This window comes from Eurypyga helias, unplaced genomic scaffold, assembly GCF_000690775.1.
Source record: "Eurypyga helias isolate BGI_N326 unplaced genomic scaffold, ASM69077v1 Scaffold11095, whole genome shotgun sequence".
Lineage (NCBI taxonomy): Eukaryota > Metazoa > Chordata > Aves > Eurypygiformes > Eurypygidae > Eurypyga > Eurypyga helias.
The window spans coordinates 1-21931 of NW_010253378.1; the positions used below are offsets into that span (position 1 = coordinate 1).

Here is a 21931-nt window from a genome sequence, read left to right on the forward strand (position 1 = left end):
CTGCCCAGCCTGTACTTGTGCTCAGTGTAGGGTAGACATCTAAAACTGTAAGTCACACTCCAGAGGGCCCTCTTTCCCCAGATAAGTAAAGGAGGTGGAGTAGCTAACTGAAATATAAGTTTCTACATGGCGGACATCTACATTTGGAGACACAGATCCTGTACTCTCAGTCTTATGGCTGTTACTGAATTAATTCAGAACACAGATCTTGTTTCCTGCAGACATCGACAAGATATCAGAAATTGCCTGGTTAAGCAATAGTCAAGCAGTGCTGTAACAGTTGTATATGAACATACTCAGCAGAACATCCTTGCCCATTCCCTGCAAAAGAAAACCCACGTCTGATTAACGCAGTTTCAAAGCCCCCAATCTCAGTTTCTGAACACTCGGCCCTTGCTACACACACACACACTCAGATGAGTGAGATTTCACAGAGAAGGATTCTTGCATCGCTGCCTATGGCTTGGAAATACTTCTTCTGCACCCCATCAGCTCCAAGGAGTACTGAGGTTATTGTATTTGTGAGGGAAGAAAAAATAAAAACACTCCACAGAGAGCTCACCAGCATCCTCCCTCATCCACTGCGATGTCGTGTCACCGCCCAGGCAGCCTCCCCGACGAGTGAAGACAGCAGTGCCACCACACAGGCAGAGGTACCACCAGGAGGAGTCAAAGATCTGTCTGACCTGTTGGAGAGGGAGGTGGGATGAGGTTGACCCCAGAGGTCCCTTCCACAGAGTCTTTCAGCGATTGTCTCATCAGTGAGGGCAACCAGGAGTAGGGCAGTGCCGAACAAGAGGTCTGAGACATGGGAAAGGGCAGCGAGCTGGGCCTGGCACATGGGATGACAGGAGGGAGCTGGGAAGGGGCTGGGGGAGGCACTAGGTGGGTAAAGAGATGGGGACAGTTTTGGAAGAGCAGGGCAAACCCGGTACATTTAGAGGGAGGGAGGGAGGATTGGCAGAAGAAGTCGTGCCAGGCAGAGCAGCCTTGCCTGGAGGGACTCCCAGCAGCCTGATCCTGCAGCACCCACCCGCAGGGAGCCAGGGAAGTGCCCCATCTCCTCCTGGCTGGCCCCAGGCAGACGGACAGCCACTGCGGCTGGTCCATGCACATGTGGTTGTGGGGTGGCTCACAGGGTTTTTGCCCAGGTGCTGCTCCGAGGAACACAACAGACACCAACAGCTCACTCTCATGACAGGAAACGCTTAGGTGGGAGAAACAGGCAGAGAACACTAATGACTGAAGAGCCCAATTAAGGGAGCACCGTTCAACTTTGGGTGCCTGGCAGGCAAAACCAGCTCACATTCTGCTGCTTGAGCCTGCCCAGGGCCTCTTTCTTGGCTTTTGCCTTACCCTGACTGTGTCAGGTCCCCCCCTAATTGCCAAGTGGGAACACCAACACTGGGGGCGCTTGGCCCCTTCCAGCCCAGGAAGACAGGTCCTACTTTCCTCCAGCCTCCATGAAGATTTCCAGGCCTTCCTCCTTCTAGTGTGAGTGGCTGATACTTGCCTACGCACCCAGGCCTGCCAGCCTCTTCATCCCTCACAACTTCTAAATAAAGCAAAAGCATCGGCCTTCTCCTTCTGACACCAAAATAGCTCAGGCGGCAGCTACCCTCTGCCGAGGATCAGTGCCAAGTCCCCTCAGAGGGCTCTCCAAACTGCTCCATACGAGGGCTTTTTGCTTACTATTGCCCCTTCCTGGCATCTCTGGTAGACATTCTGCCAAGGGGACTTCTCTGCAGTGACAAAGGATGACATTTTTCAGACAAACAAGGTTTAGACCCAGCTCTCCAGTGGGAAACCTGCCTTTGAGCGGGTGGCAGGCTTCACCAGGGAATTTTAAGGCAGCAAAGAGCAAGCGGGGAGGTGCCAGAGCAACTATGGCAGGTCCAGCTCCTTGGTAAACTCTGAGGAAACATGGTCCTATGCCAGCAGGAAGAGCCAGATCTTGGAGCCGAATTTCTTGCTTTCATGCTGGAAGAACAAGAGGATGTTTGGGCAGCCGGCTGGACACACATAAGGCAAAAGATAAAGAGGGGTGTCACCTAAACACCAGTGGATTTCTGAGGGAGGGGACATACGCGCAGGCAATACTGGCTTCGGAAGGAAGTGGCGTCACAGACAGTGCTGTGTCTTGGTGGTTTTAACAGGGAGCATGAGGTGGGATGGTGCTGAAGCAAATGGGTTTGGAGGATTGCTAGGAAATGCATTCGCTGGGGTAGGAAAGCCGCCTGGGGTGGCTTGTCCCCACCTCATCAGGTGAGCTGATGCAAGTGTTTGCGACTGCTGTAAACCTTGTCAGGGAGATGGTCCAGGTTTTTCCAAAATCTCCCCCTCCTTTAAGAAGTCCTAATTATTTCGCCGATTCAATTGCATCAGTGCTACGAATAGGATGCTGAACCACAGCCAGGGCTGGGGAGCAGGAATCTCTTTAAGGGGGCTTTACCAGAAGAGAAAACATACCATGGCTCAGCAGGAGGTGAAGCATTTGCATCTCCAGACATCACAGATGATCTCATCTATTTTTGCAGTTGCTTTTTTCAGCAGTGAGCTTCTCCAGTCGTTTCCATCCTGGGCATAGGATGTCCTGGCTGCCAGAGGATGGCTTCTGGAGAGGATGAGAAGTAGGAATTAAAGGTGAGCTGTAACACAGAGAAATTTGCTAAAGAAAGCAAAACACAGGGCGCTTCAGGGTGGTCTTTTTGTACACAGTTTCTGTTTTCATCAAGTATTTCCCTTTCTCTTCCCCTGTAACTCATAAAGTTAGCTTCCTTTATTCTCATCAGCAGATTTCTCTGCACAAACACAGTGACTACAGTTTCAGTTTCCACCCCCAGAAGAATACATGGCTACTTAAACAAAGTGCCTTTCTTAACCAAATAAAGTTATTCACATCCCTGGTACCTGTTGGCCACCCTGGCCACCGTCACCTCTATCAAGACTTGTTTTCGCATAAGAAGAGTCCATGCCCAGGTAGTACATCTGTTGTGGCCTCAAGTGTATAATAAAACCCGTATTTCCTTTTGGCAGCTTTAGGGCAGGACAGTGCAACAGTGACAACTGTGACTGAGCTTAAGGCGTTGAGTGAATTTAGTAAAATTAGAGAGCATGCAGGCCCCAGGCTTGTGGAGAGAATTTGCCCTCAATGTTAACCAGAACTGTGTACAGCCAAGTACACACATGTTTTTGGTGAGATTCAGCAGAGCAACGTTTTGAAATGAGTAAAAAGCTGATTTCCCTTTTTCACGTAAATGACCTTTATGTTTAGCCCAGGCTGCTGGTGAGCCTTTTGTTTAATCAACATATCCACATTCCCTTTGCAGGCAAACCTGCTAACACCAGGTAACTTTGTGGTTAAAAGTAACACCTCTGCGTAAACATGACAAATCCAACGATTTGAACATTTTGAGGTAAATCACTGTGACTCAAATGGAGCAGCAGATGAAAAATGGGAATTGAAATGGGAAGGCATGTATGATTTGTTCAGAAGTTAGGCGTGCTGGCCACTGGACTCAGGGTCAATCACCTAGGATCCTATTTTATCTTCGGTTATTTTAGGAACCTACAACAACTATGTGCTCCAAGATGGCTTCTTCTAGTCTTTTCTTACACAGTCCAGATTCCAGATCTTATGTACGCAGGAATACAGTGCTTTTGTCTCACAACCTTGTCTTTTGCTCAGTCCCCGTGAGCTTTGGAAGAATCAATTTACTGTTTAATGACATTAGCTGAGAGCCAGAAAGCAACGTCTTCTCCAGTCAGCCTGCTAGCCCCTGTCTCCAGCTGTAATGAACACAGACAGTGGCTCACAGGAAGATGCCTTTCGACTTTTATCTCCAAGCACCACCCAGTATCAGTCCCAGGCTCCGGCTGCACGCTGCCCTACGCTGTGCCTGGAGCTAGTAACAGGGACCGGCAGGGTGCAAGCATTCTCCTGCCAGCCAGGCCAGCTTCTCACACAGCCCTTTATAAGCTGGTTTACAGGATTATAAATTGAAATGATCTCCTTGAAACTGCGTGGAGTACCGCAGAGAAGGGATGGAGGTGGGAATTGCATGGATGTTCAAGTGCCTCAGACAGCTGCATTGAACAGCCAGGTGCCTTAGCTCCAAATCAGCTTCTTGTGCAGATGGAAGCTGTTGATTTCTCACACTTTACAGACAGCAGTCCCTGATGCCAACTCCCATGAGCCTGTAAAGGTGTGGCACACCCTGGGTGCTCTTTGCATTAATGGCATGCCACACCTGTGGCATGCTGTGCCTTTCTTTCTTTCCATTTGGCCATTTTTACATGGAAAAGTTTCCAGGCAAGAACCATCTTCTTCAACCCTCTCATCCATACAGAGATCTCATTAAAATCTTACTGGGTGAAGAATCAAGTGCCAATGGTGCCAATAGAGCTTTGAGACACCACTGGCATGCACATGGCTTGACACTCCTGCTGCACAGCCGACTGCAACCCATCGGACACGACAGCCACAGCACGGAGAGGCCCCAGTAGTGACTTGTCATCACTGCAGCAGCTGCTCTCCCTCTCTACTCCATCCACCTAGAAAATACACACACACACACACAAGTGACAAGGTTCTATCTGTCGACTCCACTCCCATCCATTGCCTTAGGAAACTCGAGCAGGAAACTTGCCTTCGGGTGCGCAGTTCACAGCCCAATCTCCCAATCTGAACCCTTTACTTCTGACACGCACAAAGATGTTTCCCTGGCAGAGGCAACACCTCCTTTGAGCTGGAATGGGCACGAACCAGGGCCACGTGGGTCCTGTCACCAGGCCAGCCCAGCCCTGAAAAACTGAACATGAGCCAGCAGTGTGCGCTGGCAGCCCAGAAAGCCACCCGTATCCTGGGCTGTATCAGGAGAAGTGTGGCCAGCAGGTCGAGGGAGGTGATTCTGCCCCTCTACTCTGCTCTGGTGAGACCCCACCTGGAGTCCTGCGGCCAGCTGTGGAGCCCGCAACATCAGAAGGATATAGACCGGTTGGAGCGAGTCCAGAGGAGGCCACGAAGATGATCAGAGGGCTGGAGCACCTCTCCTATGACGAAAGGCTGCGAGAACTGGGCTTGTTCAGCCTGGAGAAGAGGAGGCTCCGAGGAGACCTCATTGCAGCTTTCCAGTACCTGAAGGGGGCCTACAAGGGTGCTGAGAGAGGACTTTTTACAAGAGCCTGTAGTGATAGGACAAGGGGTAATGGGTACCAATTGAAATCAGGGAGGGTAGATTAGATGTCAGGAAGAAATTCTTCACAGAGAGGGTGGTGAGGCACTGGAACAGGTTGCCCAGAGATGTTGTGGATGCCCCATCCCTGGCTGTCTTCAAGGCCAGGCTGGATGTGGCTCTGAGCAACCTGGTCTAGTGGAAGGTGTCCCTGCCCATGGCAGGGGGGTTGGAACTAGATGATCTTTAAGGTCCCTTCCAGCCCAAACCATTCTATGATTCTATGATTCTTTGGCATCGGGAGTCACAGGAGACAACAGCCCAGCTTCTAATTTCTTTTCTGTCAAAAATAATGTGTTTGCTTTTCAGGCTGGGATAGAGAAGGAAAGAAAACTCACCTGACGTGCTTGCTTTATCATGGCTATGCTTTTTTTCCTTAGAATGTTTTCTTCATTCCAGATATAAGGGATGCTGTCCCAGGTGTCCCTACCAAGTCATCTCTCTCGTGAGCAGGATTTGCTGAGTATTTCTGAAGGCAACATCAGAAACATGCTGCAGACAAAGAGGAGACAGAGGCTAAGCAAGTACTGGAAGCCCAGTTTTAACACCCTCACTAACCCTGTTGATTAAGTTATGCTTTTAGAAAAACAGCTTTCAAAGATTTCCTATTGACTTGTTAGCAGGAAAACAGAATGACTGTATATATTGAATGAGATTGAGTGAAAAGAGACAGACCTGGGAACAGTGTTACAGTAATTTTGCATTTAACTCTGATCATCTCTTACAAAACCTGTGTCAGTTTACTACCTCATCATACTTAAAACTTTGTTTGTTTTTAAACGAGGGTTTATAATTCCTCAGCAAAAACACACGTAAGTGATGGCAGCCAAGTTCACCTTCACCAAGACACTCTTGGTGAAGGTGACATCTCTTCCCCCATTAGGTGGGTTTTCTTTCCTGGCTGTGGTTTACCTGTTAAACCACTACTGTTGCTCAACTGGAGCGTGTCTGCAGCTGATCTTCTCCAGGGGTTTCTCAGAAACTTGTGTTCTGGCGACAGAGACACCTGGTGCAGCAGCGGGAGTTACCTCGAACACGAGTAAGGCTAACATGCTCCTCAATGAGCTGGCCAACAGCTTCCCATACCAGAGGGGCTGTTCCTTAGCCTTCCTGCAAACACCCCCACAACAGAACCAGTGAGCGCAGCCTGTCGCACAACGCTTAATCTGCAGGAGTATCCAGAGAGGACTGGTAAGCTCCAGAAAACGTCGACCTGCACAACCCTCAGTGCGCCCAAGGATGTGCCACAGAACAGTGGTTGTGGTGGGTTCCACAGGGTCACGAGCCAATGTACACACAGGGTGCTGTGCTCTCAACTCCTGCCTCCCATCCTTTCAGCATGGACTCGCCCCTCCCTTGCAAGCAGCAGCTGTGTAATAACACCAGGAACCAGTTCAGAAGGCTGATCTCGCTGAGTGGTAGCTGCTTCCTTTGCAGGAGTAGTTTGTGGCTGGCTCAGGTGCCCGATCTGGTTCACCACCGAGTCCCACGGGTGTAACGCTGACCCAAAAAAAGGGGTGAGGATAGGAGAAGGAGTGAGGATGGGACTAAGCAGCCCCAAGAGAGTTTGGTTTACACTCACAAGGATTTCCATCCATGGTCCAACTCTGAACAACGAATGCTGTGCCAGCAGGCACCCCTGGCGACCACCATTAATCTAAACAGACTCCAGAAGCGCACACAGTTTTCAGAAATAAAACATTTCTTTTAATTGGCAGGTAAAACACATTACAGGTCATTAGTATTTTATAAACAATATTAAGTTACAAATACATGTTAAAAATTGCAGTTCATGGCAGCTAAAAGCTTCGAGTCCAAAATGCATCTCTGCAATGAATGCTTCATTACTTCCCTTTCCCTGGTCTGCTGGGTGAAGATGAACAAAAGACCATTTATCATCTACTAGGAGGTGGTCTACTATATACTCAAAAAGAAAACCTCATTCCTAACAGCATCACTAACAAACAGAGGCATTCAGAGTATTTCTGCCACCTTAAATCATGTCAGATGCAAAGAGGACACAGTTAAGAGTTACTCTGTAACACTTTAAGCAAAACACAGATATCTTCACATTAAACTGAGAGTTCAATGCCTTCTGTTCCAATTCAGGTTAAAACCAACACTAGCTCCTACCCCACAGAAGCTTAAAGTCCATCATGCAGGCTTCCGTGCCACCAAAGCTAGTTTGTAAATCAGACCCTTCTACAGAGGAAAGTTACGGTGTACAACTAAACAGCATACGTAAATACATATCTTAATTCTAGCAGATCTTTACTCCCCTCCTTAAAGACTTCTGTTGGTGCTAGCGAGATACACAGCTCATTCCATTTTCACTACACTCAGAACATTAACAAGTTACCACTATGCATGTTAATATACTAAATATCCTTTAACAAGTCTCTTTAAAAAAAAGTATTTAAAAACACTTTTGGAAAAGTACAAATGTTTTCCAGAAAAGCAAGTGGTACTAGGTAGGACAGCATGGACTCCAGTGCTTAAACCCCCTTCCAGAGAAAACCCATCCTGACGGCTTTTGTGCCTGAGAGTCAGCGTCTCTCAGCTGCCAGACTCATATTAGATTCGTCCTTCTCGCTGTGGTGGTAAAAGGTCATCAAAATCCGCTTACCTTGCCTTTCAGCTGGCAGACTTTCAAGGATCACCGTTCACTGCACCGCACAAAAGAGACGTGGAGCTTTGACAGAAGTTCATGTCTTTCTTACTCATATTTATGAGAGTCAGTTTTATTATTCCGCTGAGATTGCATCTTCAAAACTAAAGTCTGCTGAATGTGTCTGGAGAAATGACTTTGTATCTCAAAAATATCAAGAGTACCATTCAGATCTGAATTTCTATTAAAAAACTGTGCACATTTAGCAAAAATTATGCTGCTGTAGAAAGAAAAGGCCTGCTCCTTGGCCTGCTCAGAATACAAGCTACAACGCAAGAGATTACACCACAGCGTTTTTTCTCTGCTTCTTTTCTAAATGCAGGCATTAGGAGTAAAGTGTTACTAAGCTTTTCCTAAGAGAGCACGCAGGGATGTGACATAATATACATTAATCAGGAACAAAAACCAGTAACAAACAACCATTCTAGAAAATGCTGCATATTAGCAGCACGCTTGGTTTCCGAAACATAAGGAATTGCATTGGAGTTGTCAAGATGAAGTCCACACACCTTGATCATTGAACTGATCACTAGATTCCAAGAAACCAAAGCCATTTAAAAATACACATGACAACAACTGCCTAGAAGGCAGAGTTTTATCATCTGTCAATAACCAGATGAATAAAGTGCATAGCAACTATTACAACAGTTTCTTGAAAAGAGAATACATTTAGCAAGTCTCAAAGTTTGTAAGCTTGACACTTATCCATACATTTTGCTACATGTGTGGCTTCCCTTTTGTTTTGCTGTTTAGCTTCACCGATCGACCCTTCAGCACTGTCCTGCGTTTTCCTTTGCACTTCAAATGGAATGTGCCGAGATCTCTGACTGCTGCCTGATGTAGGTCTGGAAGCTCTTGTCACCAATGGGATGTTCTCTAAAAGGAAAGAAAAAAAAATAGGGAAAAGTACTGTAACATAATTTTTTGTCATGACATCAAGAAGTCAGAACGGAAAGTGAACAGACAAGCCTTTTCCCTCAGTTTGATTCTCAAAGGTGCAAAGATAATACTGCATCTTACCTGAACTGGAAGAACTGACTAATTGAATTGATTCCTTTTTTTGTCGGCCATGAGCAGAATGCTCCTTTATTTACAGGTACAGAAAGTACAGTCACATGGCTGTATCAGCCACCATTTTTAAACCAATCCTCTAAAAGAAGCTGGTAACTACATGTATTTACTGCTCATTCCACAAACACAGGTTCAAAATTTAAAAGACCCCTTCCCCTCAAAAAAACCCCAAACCCCCACACTGATTTTTATGAATGAAACTCCATTAAAAACTCAAGTATTTAAAAATTCCTTACAGTCCTTGAATACATTGTGATATCAATCCTAAGTCACAATCTTACTGCGTATCTATCTGCAGGACCTTTTTGGCGTATGAATATGGTCAAGGCCAGAACATAAGCAAGGGAAATAACCATTTCCCAGGACTGTTTCCCTGTTTGGACAACCCATTATACTTACTGGCTTCCATATTTTGTCTTCTTAAACTTATCCCTCTTATATTGAGCATGCTCCTGCTCTAACGTTCCAACACCTTCAATAATCAGCTTTAGTGTTTTATATGTCTCCTTAGGGTCATCAATGATGAATGTAGAATATTCTTCCTCCTCAGGTCCGTCATACACAGATTTGCTGCCACAGGCCTCTGGGAAAAAAATAAAGTACCGGAATAGGTATCAGATAGGCAGGGGAAAAAAAAGGAAGACATGCAGACTAAAAACTCTCAGTCCTGAGTTCATACAGTTCATTCGTTTGCTTCCACAACCACCACAGAACTGGGGCTGACAGCAACAGCAGAAGGAGTAGCTCCCTGTCCTTTTGCTGGGCTGCTGGTAGGCACAAGGGCTGGCCCACCCCCATTCCCTCCTCCTCGTCTCCTAAGGAAAGGGCAGCAAGCCTGGCAGCTGCTCCTGGCTGGGTGCGAAGCTGCCCTTTGCTGCACGGGCAATGCTTTCATCTCAGCCACCACTAGCAGTACCCCATGGCACTGGGAACTCTGGCACAGGCCTCTCTCTGCCACTGTGCTGCAGGGCTGGCCTGCACAAAGTCATGTACTGGGCTGTCAGAGGGACAGCTCCCACCCCTAAGCGGCAAGGACGGTGCTGCACAACAGACTGAATTCGCAATTACAGGCTGAAGTAATCACGGAAAGTGACCACATTAACCCTAAAAGATGCATACAACGAGCGTAAGCAGAGGACACATCCTAAGAAGGGGCAAGTCATACTACCTCCTCCTTATCCTACCAGGGAGCCTTTCCTGGCTAAGAGACAGGGACACTGATTACACACGAACATTTGCAACAAATTCCTCATGTGATCCCCTGCATTGCAGCCAAGCCTATTAGAAAGGGAGAGGGAAAATCTCCCTTTGTCTCTCTTTTTCCCTAGCTTTCTAGCTTTACTGCTGTCTCCACCTCATCTTTCGAGTTACCTTCCCCTTGCCGCAGCGTCTGCGCCAGACCTGCGTCCTCTGCCCCACCACTGAAACGCGATGCTGGCCCTGGTAGTGAGGATTCGAGGGGAAAGCTGGGCATCGGTTCAGGCAGCTCGGAAGTGGTGGGGATCTTAAGTTTGCAGTTGCACGGCGGCCAGGAATGGATTAAAGTGCTTTCCAATCTGTGTGTGTGACACCACTGGCTTATCTCATATTATAAAATAAAGTCCTATTTTAAGATCAGTGCCACAGTGAAGGCTTCCCTGCCACTCCCTGTGCTAAACTGGGATTTCAAGTCTGGCACCGTGTACACCGGATACTTTTCTTGGCATGCCTACCAGTACTAACTTCCTCTGCTGTCTCTTCTTTCTTTTATCCTTCATGTCACATCTCTGCTACTCTCAGCTGAGGGATTCCTAGCGCAAACTTCACTTTTCAACATTTCATAGAGATCGAAAGGTTGTCTTTCGCTGCTAATTCCTGAGGAAGCCATTCGTATCCAGCTTGTTCTTGGGATCTGAATCAGGGAATGTGCACATGACTTCTGGTAACACAAAACCATGTTCCACTGAAACCTCAACTTTGCCAGAGCTTCTTTTCAGGATCAGTAAACTTCTGGTTTAGGGCACACACTGATTTGTTAATTCAGAGCATCCAAGCAATGCTCTGTGCTTACACTATTTTAGGATGCCATAGTTAAGACTGTATTATTTCAATAACTGTTTATTCTGCAAAGAACTATGTACGGACTATGAGACTGCACACTGCACCACAAATAATTCACACAACTGCCTCACAGCAGCAGGGGAAGAAGGGGAAACAAGCTAAATAATGGCCTCTGTGTTTTAGGATGTGATTTGCAAGGCTGGTTTAGCTACCACATACAATTTTGCACAGTATTTTTGCCTTGCTAAGTGTATTGGAGATGCAACAATCTTTCATCCTCACCTTGCATCTTCTCCAATTTCTGCATATACAAGTTGAAAAGAGAGTAGATGCGCTCAGTTTCTCTATCTCCATCTATATCCAGTTGTATATTTGCTGGAAGGCCTCTGTAAGGCATCAGGAAGAGAGGTAGAAGTTACATGCTGAACAGTATGTTACGGCACAAAAAGCACTTAACAAGGATGCAAGTGAGTACTTGTGAAAGCCAACAGACTGTATGTAAAGGAGCTCGAAACTTCCTGGTTTTCCCACAAGAAAAGATACACAAGTTCAAATTTCTTTATGCCTAGATTTATGCAGCACGCTTTCACTCTGACTTGAAAGAGAGGACTGTATCAGTATCCAGACATTTTGGAGAATCAGTCTGCTGTAACCAGAAGGAGGAGCCAAAGCACTGAACTCCCAGCTGTCCGGGTCTATGTTCGGAGACTAACTGCCACTACAGACTTGCTGCTTCTCTCTTTTGAGATGAAAGTAAGTTTCCTATGAACCAGACAGTATCTCTTCATTTAACAGAGAGCATGAGTGGGTTCCTTGGAAAAAGATCAGTTTAGCATTAAATTGTCTGTTTCATGAATTTACAAACAGGATGTTGAAGGGATTTCTGAAACGTTTACTGCTAAGACCAGGTCAAAACCAAAGTATCTTATCCCACAGTCAACTCCTATCAGTGTCTTGAACTCCAAAAAGGTCAACATTTTGACCAAGATATGCAGACACTGACACAGTATCAGGAATGAAAATAAAGACGGCCTTTGAAAACAGGCCGCGGCCTGCACGCCTGGCAGATCTTGGTAACTGCGTACCTACAAGGCAGGCTGCAGAGACATACGCATCCCTGGCGATACCTAGACCAACAGCATGTTCCCAATCCTTACCCTGTGCAGGGTGTGCAGCCGGGAGTATTATCTGCAGTAGCTTTACAGCAAAGCCAGTGGCCATTAAGATAGGCAGAGGGATGGTAGACCGTGAGGCGCTTCTTGTTGCATTGGCTAACTTTGGTGAGGATGTCAATCCAATCCTTGGCTTCCACACAATTATTAGCTTGGATATACAGGACTCTTCTTTCAGGCTGGATCACCTGAAACATCTGCAAAGAAGGAAAAAAGCCACAGAATAAACCACCAGGACAGGTTGGTGAACATAAGACTGGGCTCAAACTGGTGATTTATTGAAGGGAAAACCAGCGCACTAAAAGAATGCACCAATAAATCCATTTCAACACAAAACCAAGCAGCAAATGTGCCGGTAAAACAACAAGCCCTTTCACCTGGTACAAGAAGTAAGATACTGTTCCTGCAGGACATTATTTACAAACAGCTAATATCAAATTGCTGGTTGGGCCTCAACAAGATTTATTGTCAGCCTCAGGGATTCAATTTTAGCAATGCTTCAGCTTGAGGTTTTGGAAGGCTGACAGGCACCCAATGCAGGGTTGAAAGGAAACACTAGTGAGCAGGGGACAGAACAGAGAAAAACAAGGGTTTGAATCCAGCCTTAGCCAGAGTTTTGCTTTAATACTGCCATATCTTTAGTCTCTTTCAGCTCGATTCCTTCGTCTTAATAACTCCCACACTTCCACCCCCAACTCTACCTGCTATTAGCAAGTCACAGCAATACAGTTTCTCTTCAGTCACTATAGGGTGGTTCGAATAATTACACTAATTCCACGTTACGGCTTAGGCGCCGAAAATCTGCACTAGAGCTCTCCTGCCTGTTCAAAACAGTTTGCAACCTAAAATGGCACCGTTGCATTTATTTTCCTGTTCTTGAAAAAGCAAGTTTCTGATGCACACACAGCCTCATTGCTTGATTATTCTGGTCATGCACTGAAGATAACTAAGCTCAAGTTTGTTATGTTAACCTCAAATTTTGGAAAGACAAATGTCAACCATCGTAATTTCCACTATTTTCTGAAAATACTTAATTGTAATGGGTTTTCCTCTCTCTCTCAGGTATTTCTAAATTATCCTTCACCCTTCTGCTTCTTCATTTTATTATTCAAATCATTAGACACTACACTGCCCATATCATGTAGAATGTTATTTTCCAAACAGCTGGTTTTTCTAGACTACTTTAAAAAGAGGTGCCAAAAAATCCCCAAAACTGCCAAGAAACCAAACCCCCCCCCCCCCCCCAAAACTGAAATTCACTCTTGTCTATTACAAAGACCTGAAGCATTGGCTTGAATTCTGCACCTGGCTGGTCAGCAGAATGTGTCAGACTGGCACCAGGCATCTTTTTCCGTGAGCATCCATCAAAGTAGCTTGCAAATATACTTGATAATTGGAGAACAAACTGGTTTTTTTAACTACAGTGTCTCTTCTAACTGGAAAGGGAAAGCTCCAACAGACATTTCCCTGGATTTAGCATCCTTACAGATGTCAGACAATTAGTAAGGCACAACACACAACAGCAGTGTAGGAGCTGCTAGTGTGGATCAGTCCAGTGCTGCCTAAATACACACCAAAGAGAGAGTCCTCTTAAAACCTTTCAGGACATAACTGGCAAGGGAAGGAGGGAGGGAGGAAAACAAAAGTGTGCAGCTCCACCTTCCCTTAACATAGAACTACAGGGAAAAGAATTTTAATGTCCTCCTGGGGTAAACGGAGCCTTCTGCATTACAACAAAGGAACAGATTTAAGGAGTATGGCTTTGTGTAAGAGGATACCAACCTAAGTGAACTAACACATGGCAACTGTTACTGAGAAGCCCACAACTAAGCCAAGAATTTCAAGTGGTTGTAAGACCTTTACACCACCAAACCCACCAGTTGCTTCTGAAACAACACAGAAGACTTGGACAGTACTTAAAGCCAGCCCCACACCTCCCAAACTGTGCTTAAGGAAGGTGAAGGCTACAGGCCTCACTGCCAGACACGTGGAATTCTCAGGAGTGAGATACACTTAGTGTAATTCAGAGCAGAGATACGTAGAGAGTATTTATAGAAAATGTGGATCTTTAATCACACTTAGTACCCATGATGGAGTATGCATTGCAAATGCATCCGCTGCAGTGGTTTGAGAATTCTGTTCTTGCCGCAGTACTCTATTTATGGATGGCAAGATAAATGGTAACATATTAGCATGGGAAGGTGATAATGGCATTTTCTACTGCTTATGGAAAGACTCTGAACCTTATTTTCCAGAATGGATGTAGTCACTTTCATTTCCCAGGTAATAACAAATTTAAGCAACCAAAATAGCCCAAGGTTTCTGATGTTAACAATAAAGGGATATTTTTCCTATAATAAATCTTCACAATACAGGGATATTTTGGATGCATTCTAGCCCAGTAGACTCAGCATAAGTTAAAGACTGCTGTCACTGAAAAGCTGATCAGAATTATATTTCAGCTCCTCTTCACACACAGTAAATTTTATCTCAACTGTGTGGCTACTTTTAGTTCAATCAAGTTATTTTGCAGAGTACAGTTGGCAACAGTTCACCACATTACAGCCACCTTCTGATAGCTTGAAAACTATTTTGCAGCTTGGTTGCTTTTGCCTCTGTAATTAACACAAGTTATAATCACCAGAGCCAGATACAATACAAGGAAGACGTGCTCTAGAAGCAAGCGAACTGAAAACTTATTCCACCTTTTAACAGAAAGAGATGCTACCAAAGTAATACCTGAAACAGGGAAAATACTGAGGAATCAAGCACTGTATTTCCCTTTAACAAAGTGCTGTTGGAGGAAACGAATATCTAGGGCAGGTTTGAGCACTGAGCTGCATAATGTCCATAAGCAACGTAGATGGCAGGAAAGGTTTAAAGGCAGAAAAGCCAAAAGTCACAACCCTTCCTGTGTATAAAGAAATCTGTAGTATATTTAAAACTGGAAAACACCGACCTGGGTTTTTTCTTTACTTTTAAATAAAATTTTTCAAGGAATGTACTGAGCTTTACAGACAGAAGAGTATGAAAAAGGCTCCCAACATCAACCGAACTGATCATGTCTAAGCACTGTTCTTAGACAAATGGATGTTATGTCTAGCATTCAGAAGCTGGCAGTAGTGTTCCGTGCATGAGAAGTACAGCTATATTTTATTCCCTAATGTGGCAATCGAACTGCTAAACCATATTGGCACAGCACAGATGTTGTTTGGGCACATGACCCAACGCAAACATACTTGCACTTTTATTAACCAATACAGAAACCCTGATAGCTAAGAAGGAAGACGTGATCCTTCACAACCATATGCAGCCGGTTCCTTCCCCACAGAGAGGTCTGACAGAAAGGGCAGGGACTCGATTATCTTACCTGTGGCTGACATTACAGAGCCCAGACAGCTGGTCAGCAGTGGTCAGTACTGAGTGTGCTGCAGATCACGACACCCAAAGACTGCTGACTGGGCTGTTAAGAATCTGAATGGGCTGTACTTTTGGAAACTCCTGCTACTATATACAGACCAAGCAGCTGTGGTTGTACATCTTTCAATAGAAACCCAATCCAGGTTACAAAAGGGAAAAAGGCGATTAGGCTGGTGGATCTAGACCAGCCTAACAAGTAAATTGATGAAGATGACCTACTTACATTTTTCATTTTAAAGGATTCCTCCTCCAGTCTTTCCACTGCCAGAATGTTTTCAATTGGAATGCTACACAGAGGGTGATCACCTGCAGAATACACACAGAGCGATACTGATGAGCAATTTACTCACAACTCAGCTTCAGCCTCTGCCCTTAGTCTAAGGACCGATTCAGTTCCTTTGAAGATAATTTTGACTGCACAAGAAAAAAAAAAAATCTTTCACTCTGCAGGGATTTACTAGCATGGTCCTCAAGTATTACTTCAAGTTCATTTCTGTTTTCAGCTGCACTTTGTTATGCTAGGAAACCTCTCAGAAACTGACTACTGCAGCAGGATGCAGTTGTATCTCGTGAGAAGGTGACAATGAAAGAAATCATTCCTGTCAGCTGAACCGAACTAGGTTGATGGTGGTGATGTAAGATCTCAAAGCTGAGTGTGAAATGAAGACTGGCATGATCCGAACATGTTTCCTATCTTTCTCACTCCCTGTGTATTTATACGACGGAAGGAAGTGGCATTTGTTGTGTACTACTGAACAGACAGGAACAATTTGTGAAAGGTAAAATCTTCAGTATCAGGCAACGTGAAGACATTTTTGCAAGTTCAAAGCTCGCAGGCAAATCCCTGCCTACTGCAGACAGTTGTGCCAATGCTACAGAATTTATGAGAACACGCTGAGATGCATCTGAGAGTGTTCGTTACAAAACCCAAATCCCAGTGTATGGTATTTGTATCCTGAGTTTTGCTTCCTTGGACAATCTACTACGTAACTGTGAAAGCTACAGATGATGTTGATAATGGATATTAGACAAATATTATCAAATACTCTGCTGATGTATAGGGTCCTGTGCTATCCTCTTGGATAGCTTGTTAGCTTCTCTAACAGTCAGTACAGACACGCTAAAAAAAAGGGCAAGAACACACGGGTTGACAGACTCGCCTGCACTGTGCCTTCTACACAGATCTAGATCTCAGTCTTCTGTTCTTACACAAATCCTTATGTTTAATCTTTGCTTTAATGTATCAAAAAAGACTGGCAAACCTTTGCTTTTCTGATAGGTAAACTCATGGTTTGTCAGACGAAACCATCTCTTCTTGAAGTTTTTCATACCAAATCGTTTTCTTCCTTGTGCTCTCTTGATCATGAACCTAGTAAACAGGACAACAGTTGTTACAATACACCAGATTTTATATATACATGCATATAAGTATATGCATACATATAAATTATGTATTTATGTATATGGATTTATACATATATACATATATATACACACAGAGACATACACGAGGGCACTTGTGTAGCCTTAGTAGGGGACACACAGTGTTTTCTAATTACTGAGGCCTTGTCTTGGCAAGGAAAGGTAAGTCACATTTGGATAGGTTTAGTGCATTTGTTAGTTAGGCCTGTCCTTTTTCCAGACGTAGGTAAGGGGCAAGACGCGTAGCTTGACTTGTAGTCTACATAGAGGCTCTAGTTAGTTAGCTGAACCACAGCTTGTGCCCTTTCCTCAGTTACAAATCCAGCTAAATGGTATCCTACTACAGCAGCAGAAGAGCAGAACACGGTACTGCCCTGCTAAGCTTAACCTGTTAACTCTACAAGCTTTTTTTATTATTTTTTTTAAGCTGTTTTTTAAAAGGTTTAGAGTACGTTTAATAACTCAAAGGCAGGTTTAAGGCCTCTGGAGCGCAGGGACTGCACCGTGACATGCTTCAGCCACTCTCAAGCTCTAGAAACAAAACCAGGATGTTCCACAGCTCCGCTTGCAATTGCACATTGACGCTGCAGCTGGAAACGTGTTTTCAGTAACACACAAAGCAATCTGACAGCTGGAAGTTAGAACCCCCCATATCCCCCTTTTTTTTTGGCAGAGGTGGGGCATTCATTTAGTGAGTTGCCAGTTTTAATTAATTTCCAACTTGAGGTAGCTTACAAGAAACTGTAAGCTTCACCACCTTCCTAACCACTAAATCAATCCAAAAGCTCCAAGGTGACTTTGGAAAGCCTAGTGACTTCACACTGCTCGACACCACTTTAGGTGGAAAAAAATGCGTATGCATATGCAGCAGAGAGTTGATAACAGCTACTCTACACGTTACGTTAACTATTGTGCCAAATACAGAACCGGATAGGGGAGCCAGTAAAAACTACTTACTACAGAGCAGTTTTTATCAAGTAGGAAGGCACTATACAGCACAAAGAGCACACAGAGAGAACAGCAAATTGTTTCACTGAAGATTTTCAATAGCAAAGCTAAAACGCTTAGAGCAGCTAATACTGTTTCTTGTTTCTGATCCCTTCAGTCAGAAACAACGACGTGGCACCCAACGGAGCTTCAAGTCTGTTTAAAGCTCAAACAGAAGCCCAGGTTCCTTCAGACTTTAACTGCTTTGCAGCCAGCTGGGCTGGTGCACCTACTGCCCATTCCAAGTTGTGTGGGCAAAAGCTGACATGGACTGTGTACAGCAACAGATTTTTTTTTAAACCCAGCTATAGTTACACACCTCTCCCATTCTTAAAATGGTCAGACAGTTACTGTCTCGGTCTTTATTCTTGGCTCACTAGAGAAATATTTAATAAAACCCTATGATTCAGGTCATCACCAAGCCCACTGGTGGTAGTCTTCCTATTTCAAGGTTAAGGCATTTCAAGGGAAGAACAAATATCCTTGGGCTGAAGAATATGCTCTTCCAGGTTAGTTTCCCTTCCTTATCATGCCAACACTTGAAAGGTGACTTAAAACTGCAATCTCCTACAGAGTCTCCCCCTTTGCAAAATGCAAACTCCATACTGCAGAACTAAGAGCACATTTCTAATTAAATGCTTCACAGCTGACATAGCCAAGAGCAGAATGTGCTTTTATTTCCCACAGACAGGTGACAAGCATGCAAACCCACACAAGTTATAATGTCCATTAAAAGGATTTGTTTCTAACATTTGCAGAATGTATGAGAAGTCAGAGCAAATAGCCAGATGCATAAGGGGGAAAAAAGACTAAGAGGAAACCCATTTCAGTGCTGGGTGGTTGGAGATACTGTTTCTTCTCATGGTTATCATAGAATCATAGAACGGTTTGGGTTGGAAGGGACCTTAAAGACCATCTAGTTCCAACCCCCCTGCCATGGGCAGGGACATCTTCCACTAGACCAGGTTGCTCAAAGCCTCATCCAGCCTGGCCTTGAACACTTCCAGGGATGGGGCATCCACAGTTTCTCTGGGCAACCTGTTCCAGTGCCTCACCACCCTCTTATGGCAGACCCAAGTTTGGATCTGCCTTAGCCTCGCCCCTTTCACCTATGAGAAAAGCAGGACTGGTTTTCCTTTTAATTCTCTTTCTTTTGGAAAGAACCAGGCAGTCAGCAGTGAAGCAGCGGTGGCATGATCAATGCCAGCAAACCCACGTGCCAGTGCCTAATCTTTGGTACTGTACGTTCATTCAGAAGCACATATGCTACAGCTTTCCATCTAGATACTCTTAACAGAAGCAAAGAAAGATTAAAAAATCAAAAGCAAACAAAAACATTGCAAAGGCAAACAGAAACCCCAGTAACCAGCCAATCAATCTGGAGAAGAACCAAATCAAAGGCTGTGAAAATTCCCACCTACTCCCTGTGATACAACATGGCAATAATGCAAAATATCAGGAAAAACAGACAGCTGAAGGCCACTCCTTAACCTTGAGGACAGTTTATGTGAATGCTACTTAAGAAGTGTCTAGAAAATGTATGGCCACTCCTTAATCACTTCCAGTGAGTTCACTGATCTCAGTGCTTCTTGGAGCCTCTGCCTACAGATCAAAGTCCTTTATTCTCTATTTACAGCAGGTTTTTGTTCTAAGGGGATGGGAGGGGGGAGGGGACAGCACCAGAAATAAAAATATTTGGTCAACATCCAGAAATACATTAACAAAGCGTTCTCTGCAGAGTTTACACGGGCATTTCAGGATTGTTCAACAGAGTAGTTCCTCCCCAAAGTTAAGTCGGACAAGCCTATTGCTGCGAAGGAAGGACATGCTGTCAGTCGGCAGCTACAGCAAAGCACCAACTGCCCCTACCATCTTACCTGCATGAACTATTACCATCAACTTTCTTTACTGTTAGTTTAAGAGTCCTTACAACAGCAGCCACAGGCCGAGCAAGAAAAGACAGAAAAAAATCAGACAGGAGCAAAAGAAAGACAGAAGCAGAAAAAAAAATAATGGTTTAGAGTTAGAGGGAAAATGTTACAAATGATACATCTATTTTCAAAACCAGAAGAATGATAAATGCACAGAATTAAAATCAACAAACTTGCTTCTAGGGACAGGTGCTCATCAGAGAAGTGAAGTGAACTGCAGAGGTTAACTGGAAGAGGTAGCCATGTTTTCACCAAACCCCTGATTTCTGCGTGACTTCGAGCTACCACGAAAGCTTACTTTGAAGCAGCAGTTCAGCTCACTGAGCTCTGACGGGAAGAACTTGGATTTTTTTACTTTCTCCTTCCCAGCTCAAAGCTGTTTCCACAGTACAGTTAGATGGTCTTAACTCAGTATTGTCACGCAAAAAATGTTAACACTTAGTATCTAGAACTCATGCGGCATGTGGAACATGCTCCTAAAAAAAGGAAAGGTACTAAAACTAAAAACTGTTCCAAGTGTATCACAACTTTTCCTCGAAATAGCCATTATAATGATTAGCATACAGATACCACAGGGCAGCAAAAGCAAATTCCATTTGCAGGCTTTGCCCTCACTAAGATATTCACTATCTGCCTTTACAGTGGAATTTTAAAGTTTTTGTACACTGGTGTTTGAGGAAAAAGAAATCAACTCGATTTTAACACAATGCTGATTAACGTTTATTTTGCCTTAGCTGTGATAATGAAGTTCCACAGGCTTCTTTTCCCTCCACTTATTTCTAAACATACTTAAATTGTTTAAATCAAATGAAAAGATGTTAAAATCAGCCACAGAAGCCACAGAGAATAGAAACAGCAACACAAGAATCTTCCTGCATTCTTCTCTGAACACATGGATGGAACAGGGATGGAGGAAAAAGAGATAGCTGCCTTAGGAATGGTAGCAAGCACACAAATCGAGGGGTTTGTTGCACACGCATGCTTACCCTTCTTTAAGCAATATGGGTTGCTCTATGCTCTTGTGATCTCTCCTTCCCGAAGATGAAATTAAATCTAGAAACTAAAAGGTGAACAGAAAGCACAGATAAAAATGACAGTACCTAAATTAAAACCTTTAACGTTTGTACAGCACAGAGCTACAAGAAAGTATTGTAAAAGTAGTTAAACAGAAGGGAATAGCAGAAGTTTGAGGAATCTGGGAAGTTTCCTGGGTTATAAACCAAAAATAGCACAAATGCTCTTAAGCAGAAAAACTGCAGATGACCAACACTGCTTGTGCTTCTCCTGCATTACACGTGTCTTTCACCTCCTTTTGGACTAAGCGATTTTCATCACAGATCCGCAGCATCCTATGAAGCATGCACATGTCTCAAGCTCTAAGCAGCAGCTTGTTAATCCAACCTAACTATTAAGAAGTAGATCCAAAGAGATTCTACTGCTGACATGAACATAATTTGATACAAGTTTCTTGAATATTACAGTTATCAAGAGTCTGCTTTGTCCAGCACACGTTTCCTGGTTTACAAAGTGCGTATTACATTCTAGGATTCCAAGCACCAGCTTCAATGACACAGCAGGATTTTCAGAACATTCACACACAGTACTTACATTTTTTACTGCATCTGCATATTTCTGCTCATTAAAATAGTCATAAAAAGAAGCCATGTAGGATTCCTTGAAATTGGCCTGAAATACAAAGCCAAATCCATGTACATCACAATACAGTTTATACAGAAAATACTATTGTTAACAGCAGCAGACTATGAGGCAAGCCACCGCAGACAAGATGCTTTTCTTCTCTGGCCAGAGGTAAAATAAGCAAAGCGCTACTTTCATGTTGTACAGCACACATTCAGTAGTACCAGAATTTTATCTCAAAACAGGTAGCAGAATGCATGTCAAATGTTCAGTTACTATAGCTAATAACGTATTTTTGAAAAAGCTTCAAAATTCTGCTTTGCCTTTTAATCATAGAATCATAGAATG

At 44.2% G+C, this 21931-nt stretch overlaps 1 protein-coding gene across 1 annotated transcript; it reads right to left on the bottom strand.

Moving 5' to 3' along the window:
- Nucleotides 1–6918: 6918 nt before the first annotated feature.
- LOC104510411 (ras GTPase-activating protein 3-like) lies at nucleotides 6919–21625 on the bottom strand. The gene is made up of 9 exons (XM_010152650.1): nucleotides 21554–21625; nucleotides 20932–21005; nucleotides 19892–19939; nucleotides 16868–16974; nucleotides 15829–15911; nucleotides 12171–12382; nucleotides 11296–11399; nucleotides 9373–9556; nucleotides 6919–8778 (listed from the first exon to the last, which is right to left on the bottom strand). Exons 1-9 carry the CDS (start codon nucleotides 21608–21610, stop codon nucleotides 8703–8705), a joined length of 945 nt encoding a protein of 314 aa, XP_010150952.1. The 5' UTR covers nucleotides 21611–21625; the 3' UTR covers nucleotides 6919–8702.
- Nucleotides 21626–21931: the final 306 nt, after the last annotated feature.

Coding starts and splice junctions, on each gene's coding strand:
- LOC104510411 (XM_010152650.1), bottom strand. CDS start 21,610: ATGGCTTCTTTTTATGACTATTTTAATGAGCAGAAATATGCAGATGCA. Junction 15,912..16,867: donor TACCTATCAGAAAAGCAAAG/GTTTGCCAGTCT, acceptor TGTATTCTGCAG/GTGATCACCCTCTGTGTAGC. Junction 9,557..11,295: donor GAAATTGGAGAAGATGCAAG/GTGAGGATGAAA, acceptor TTTTTTTCCCAG/AGGCCTGTGGCAGCAAATCT.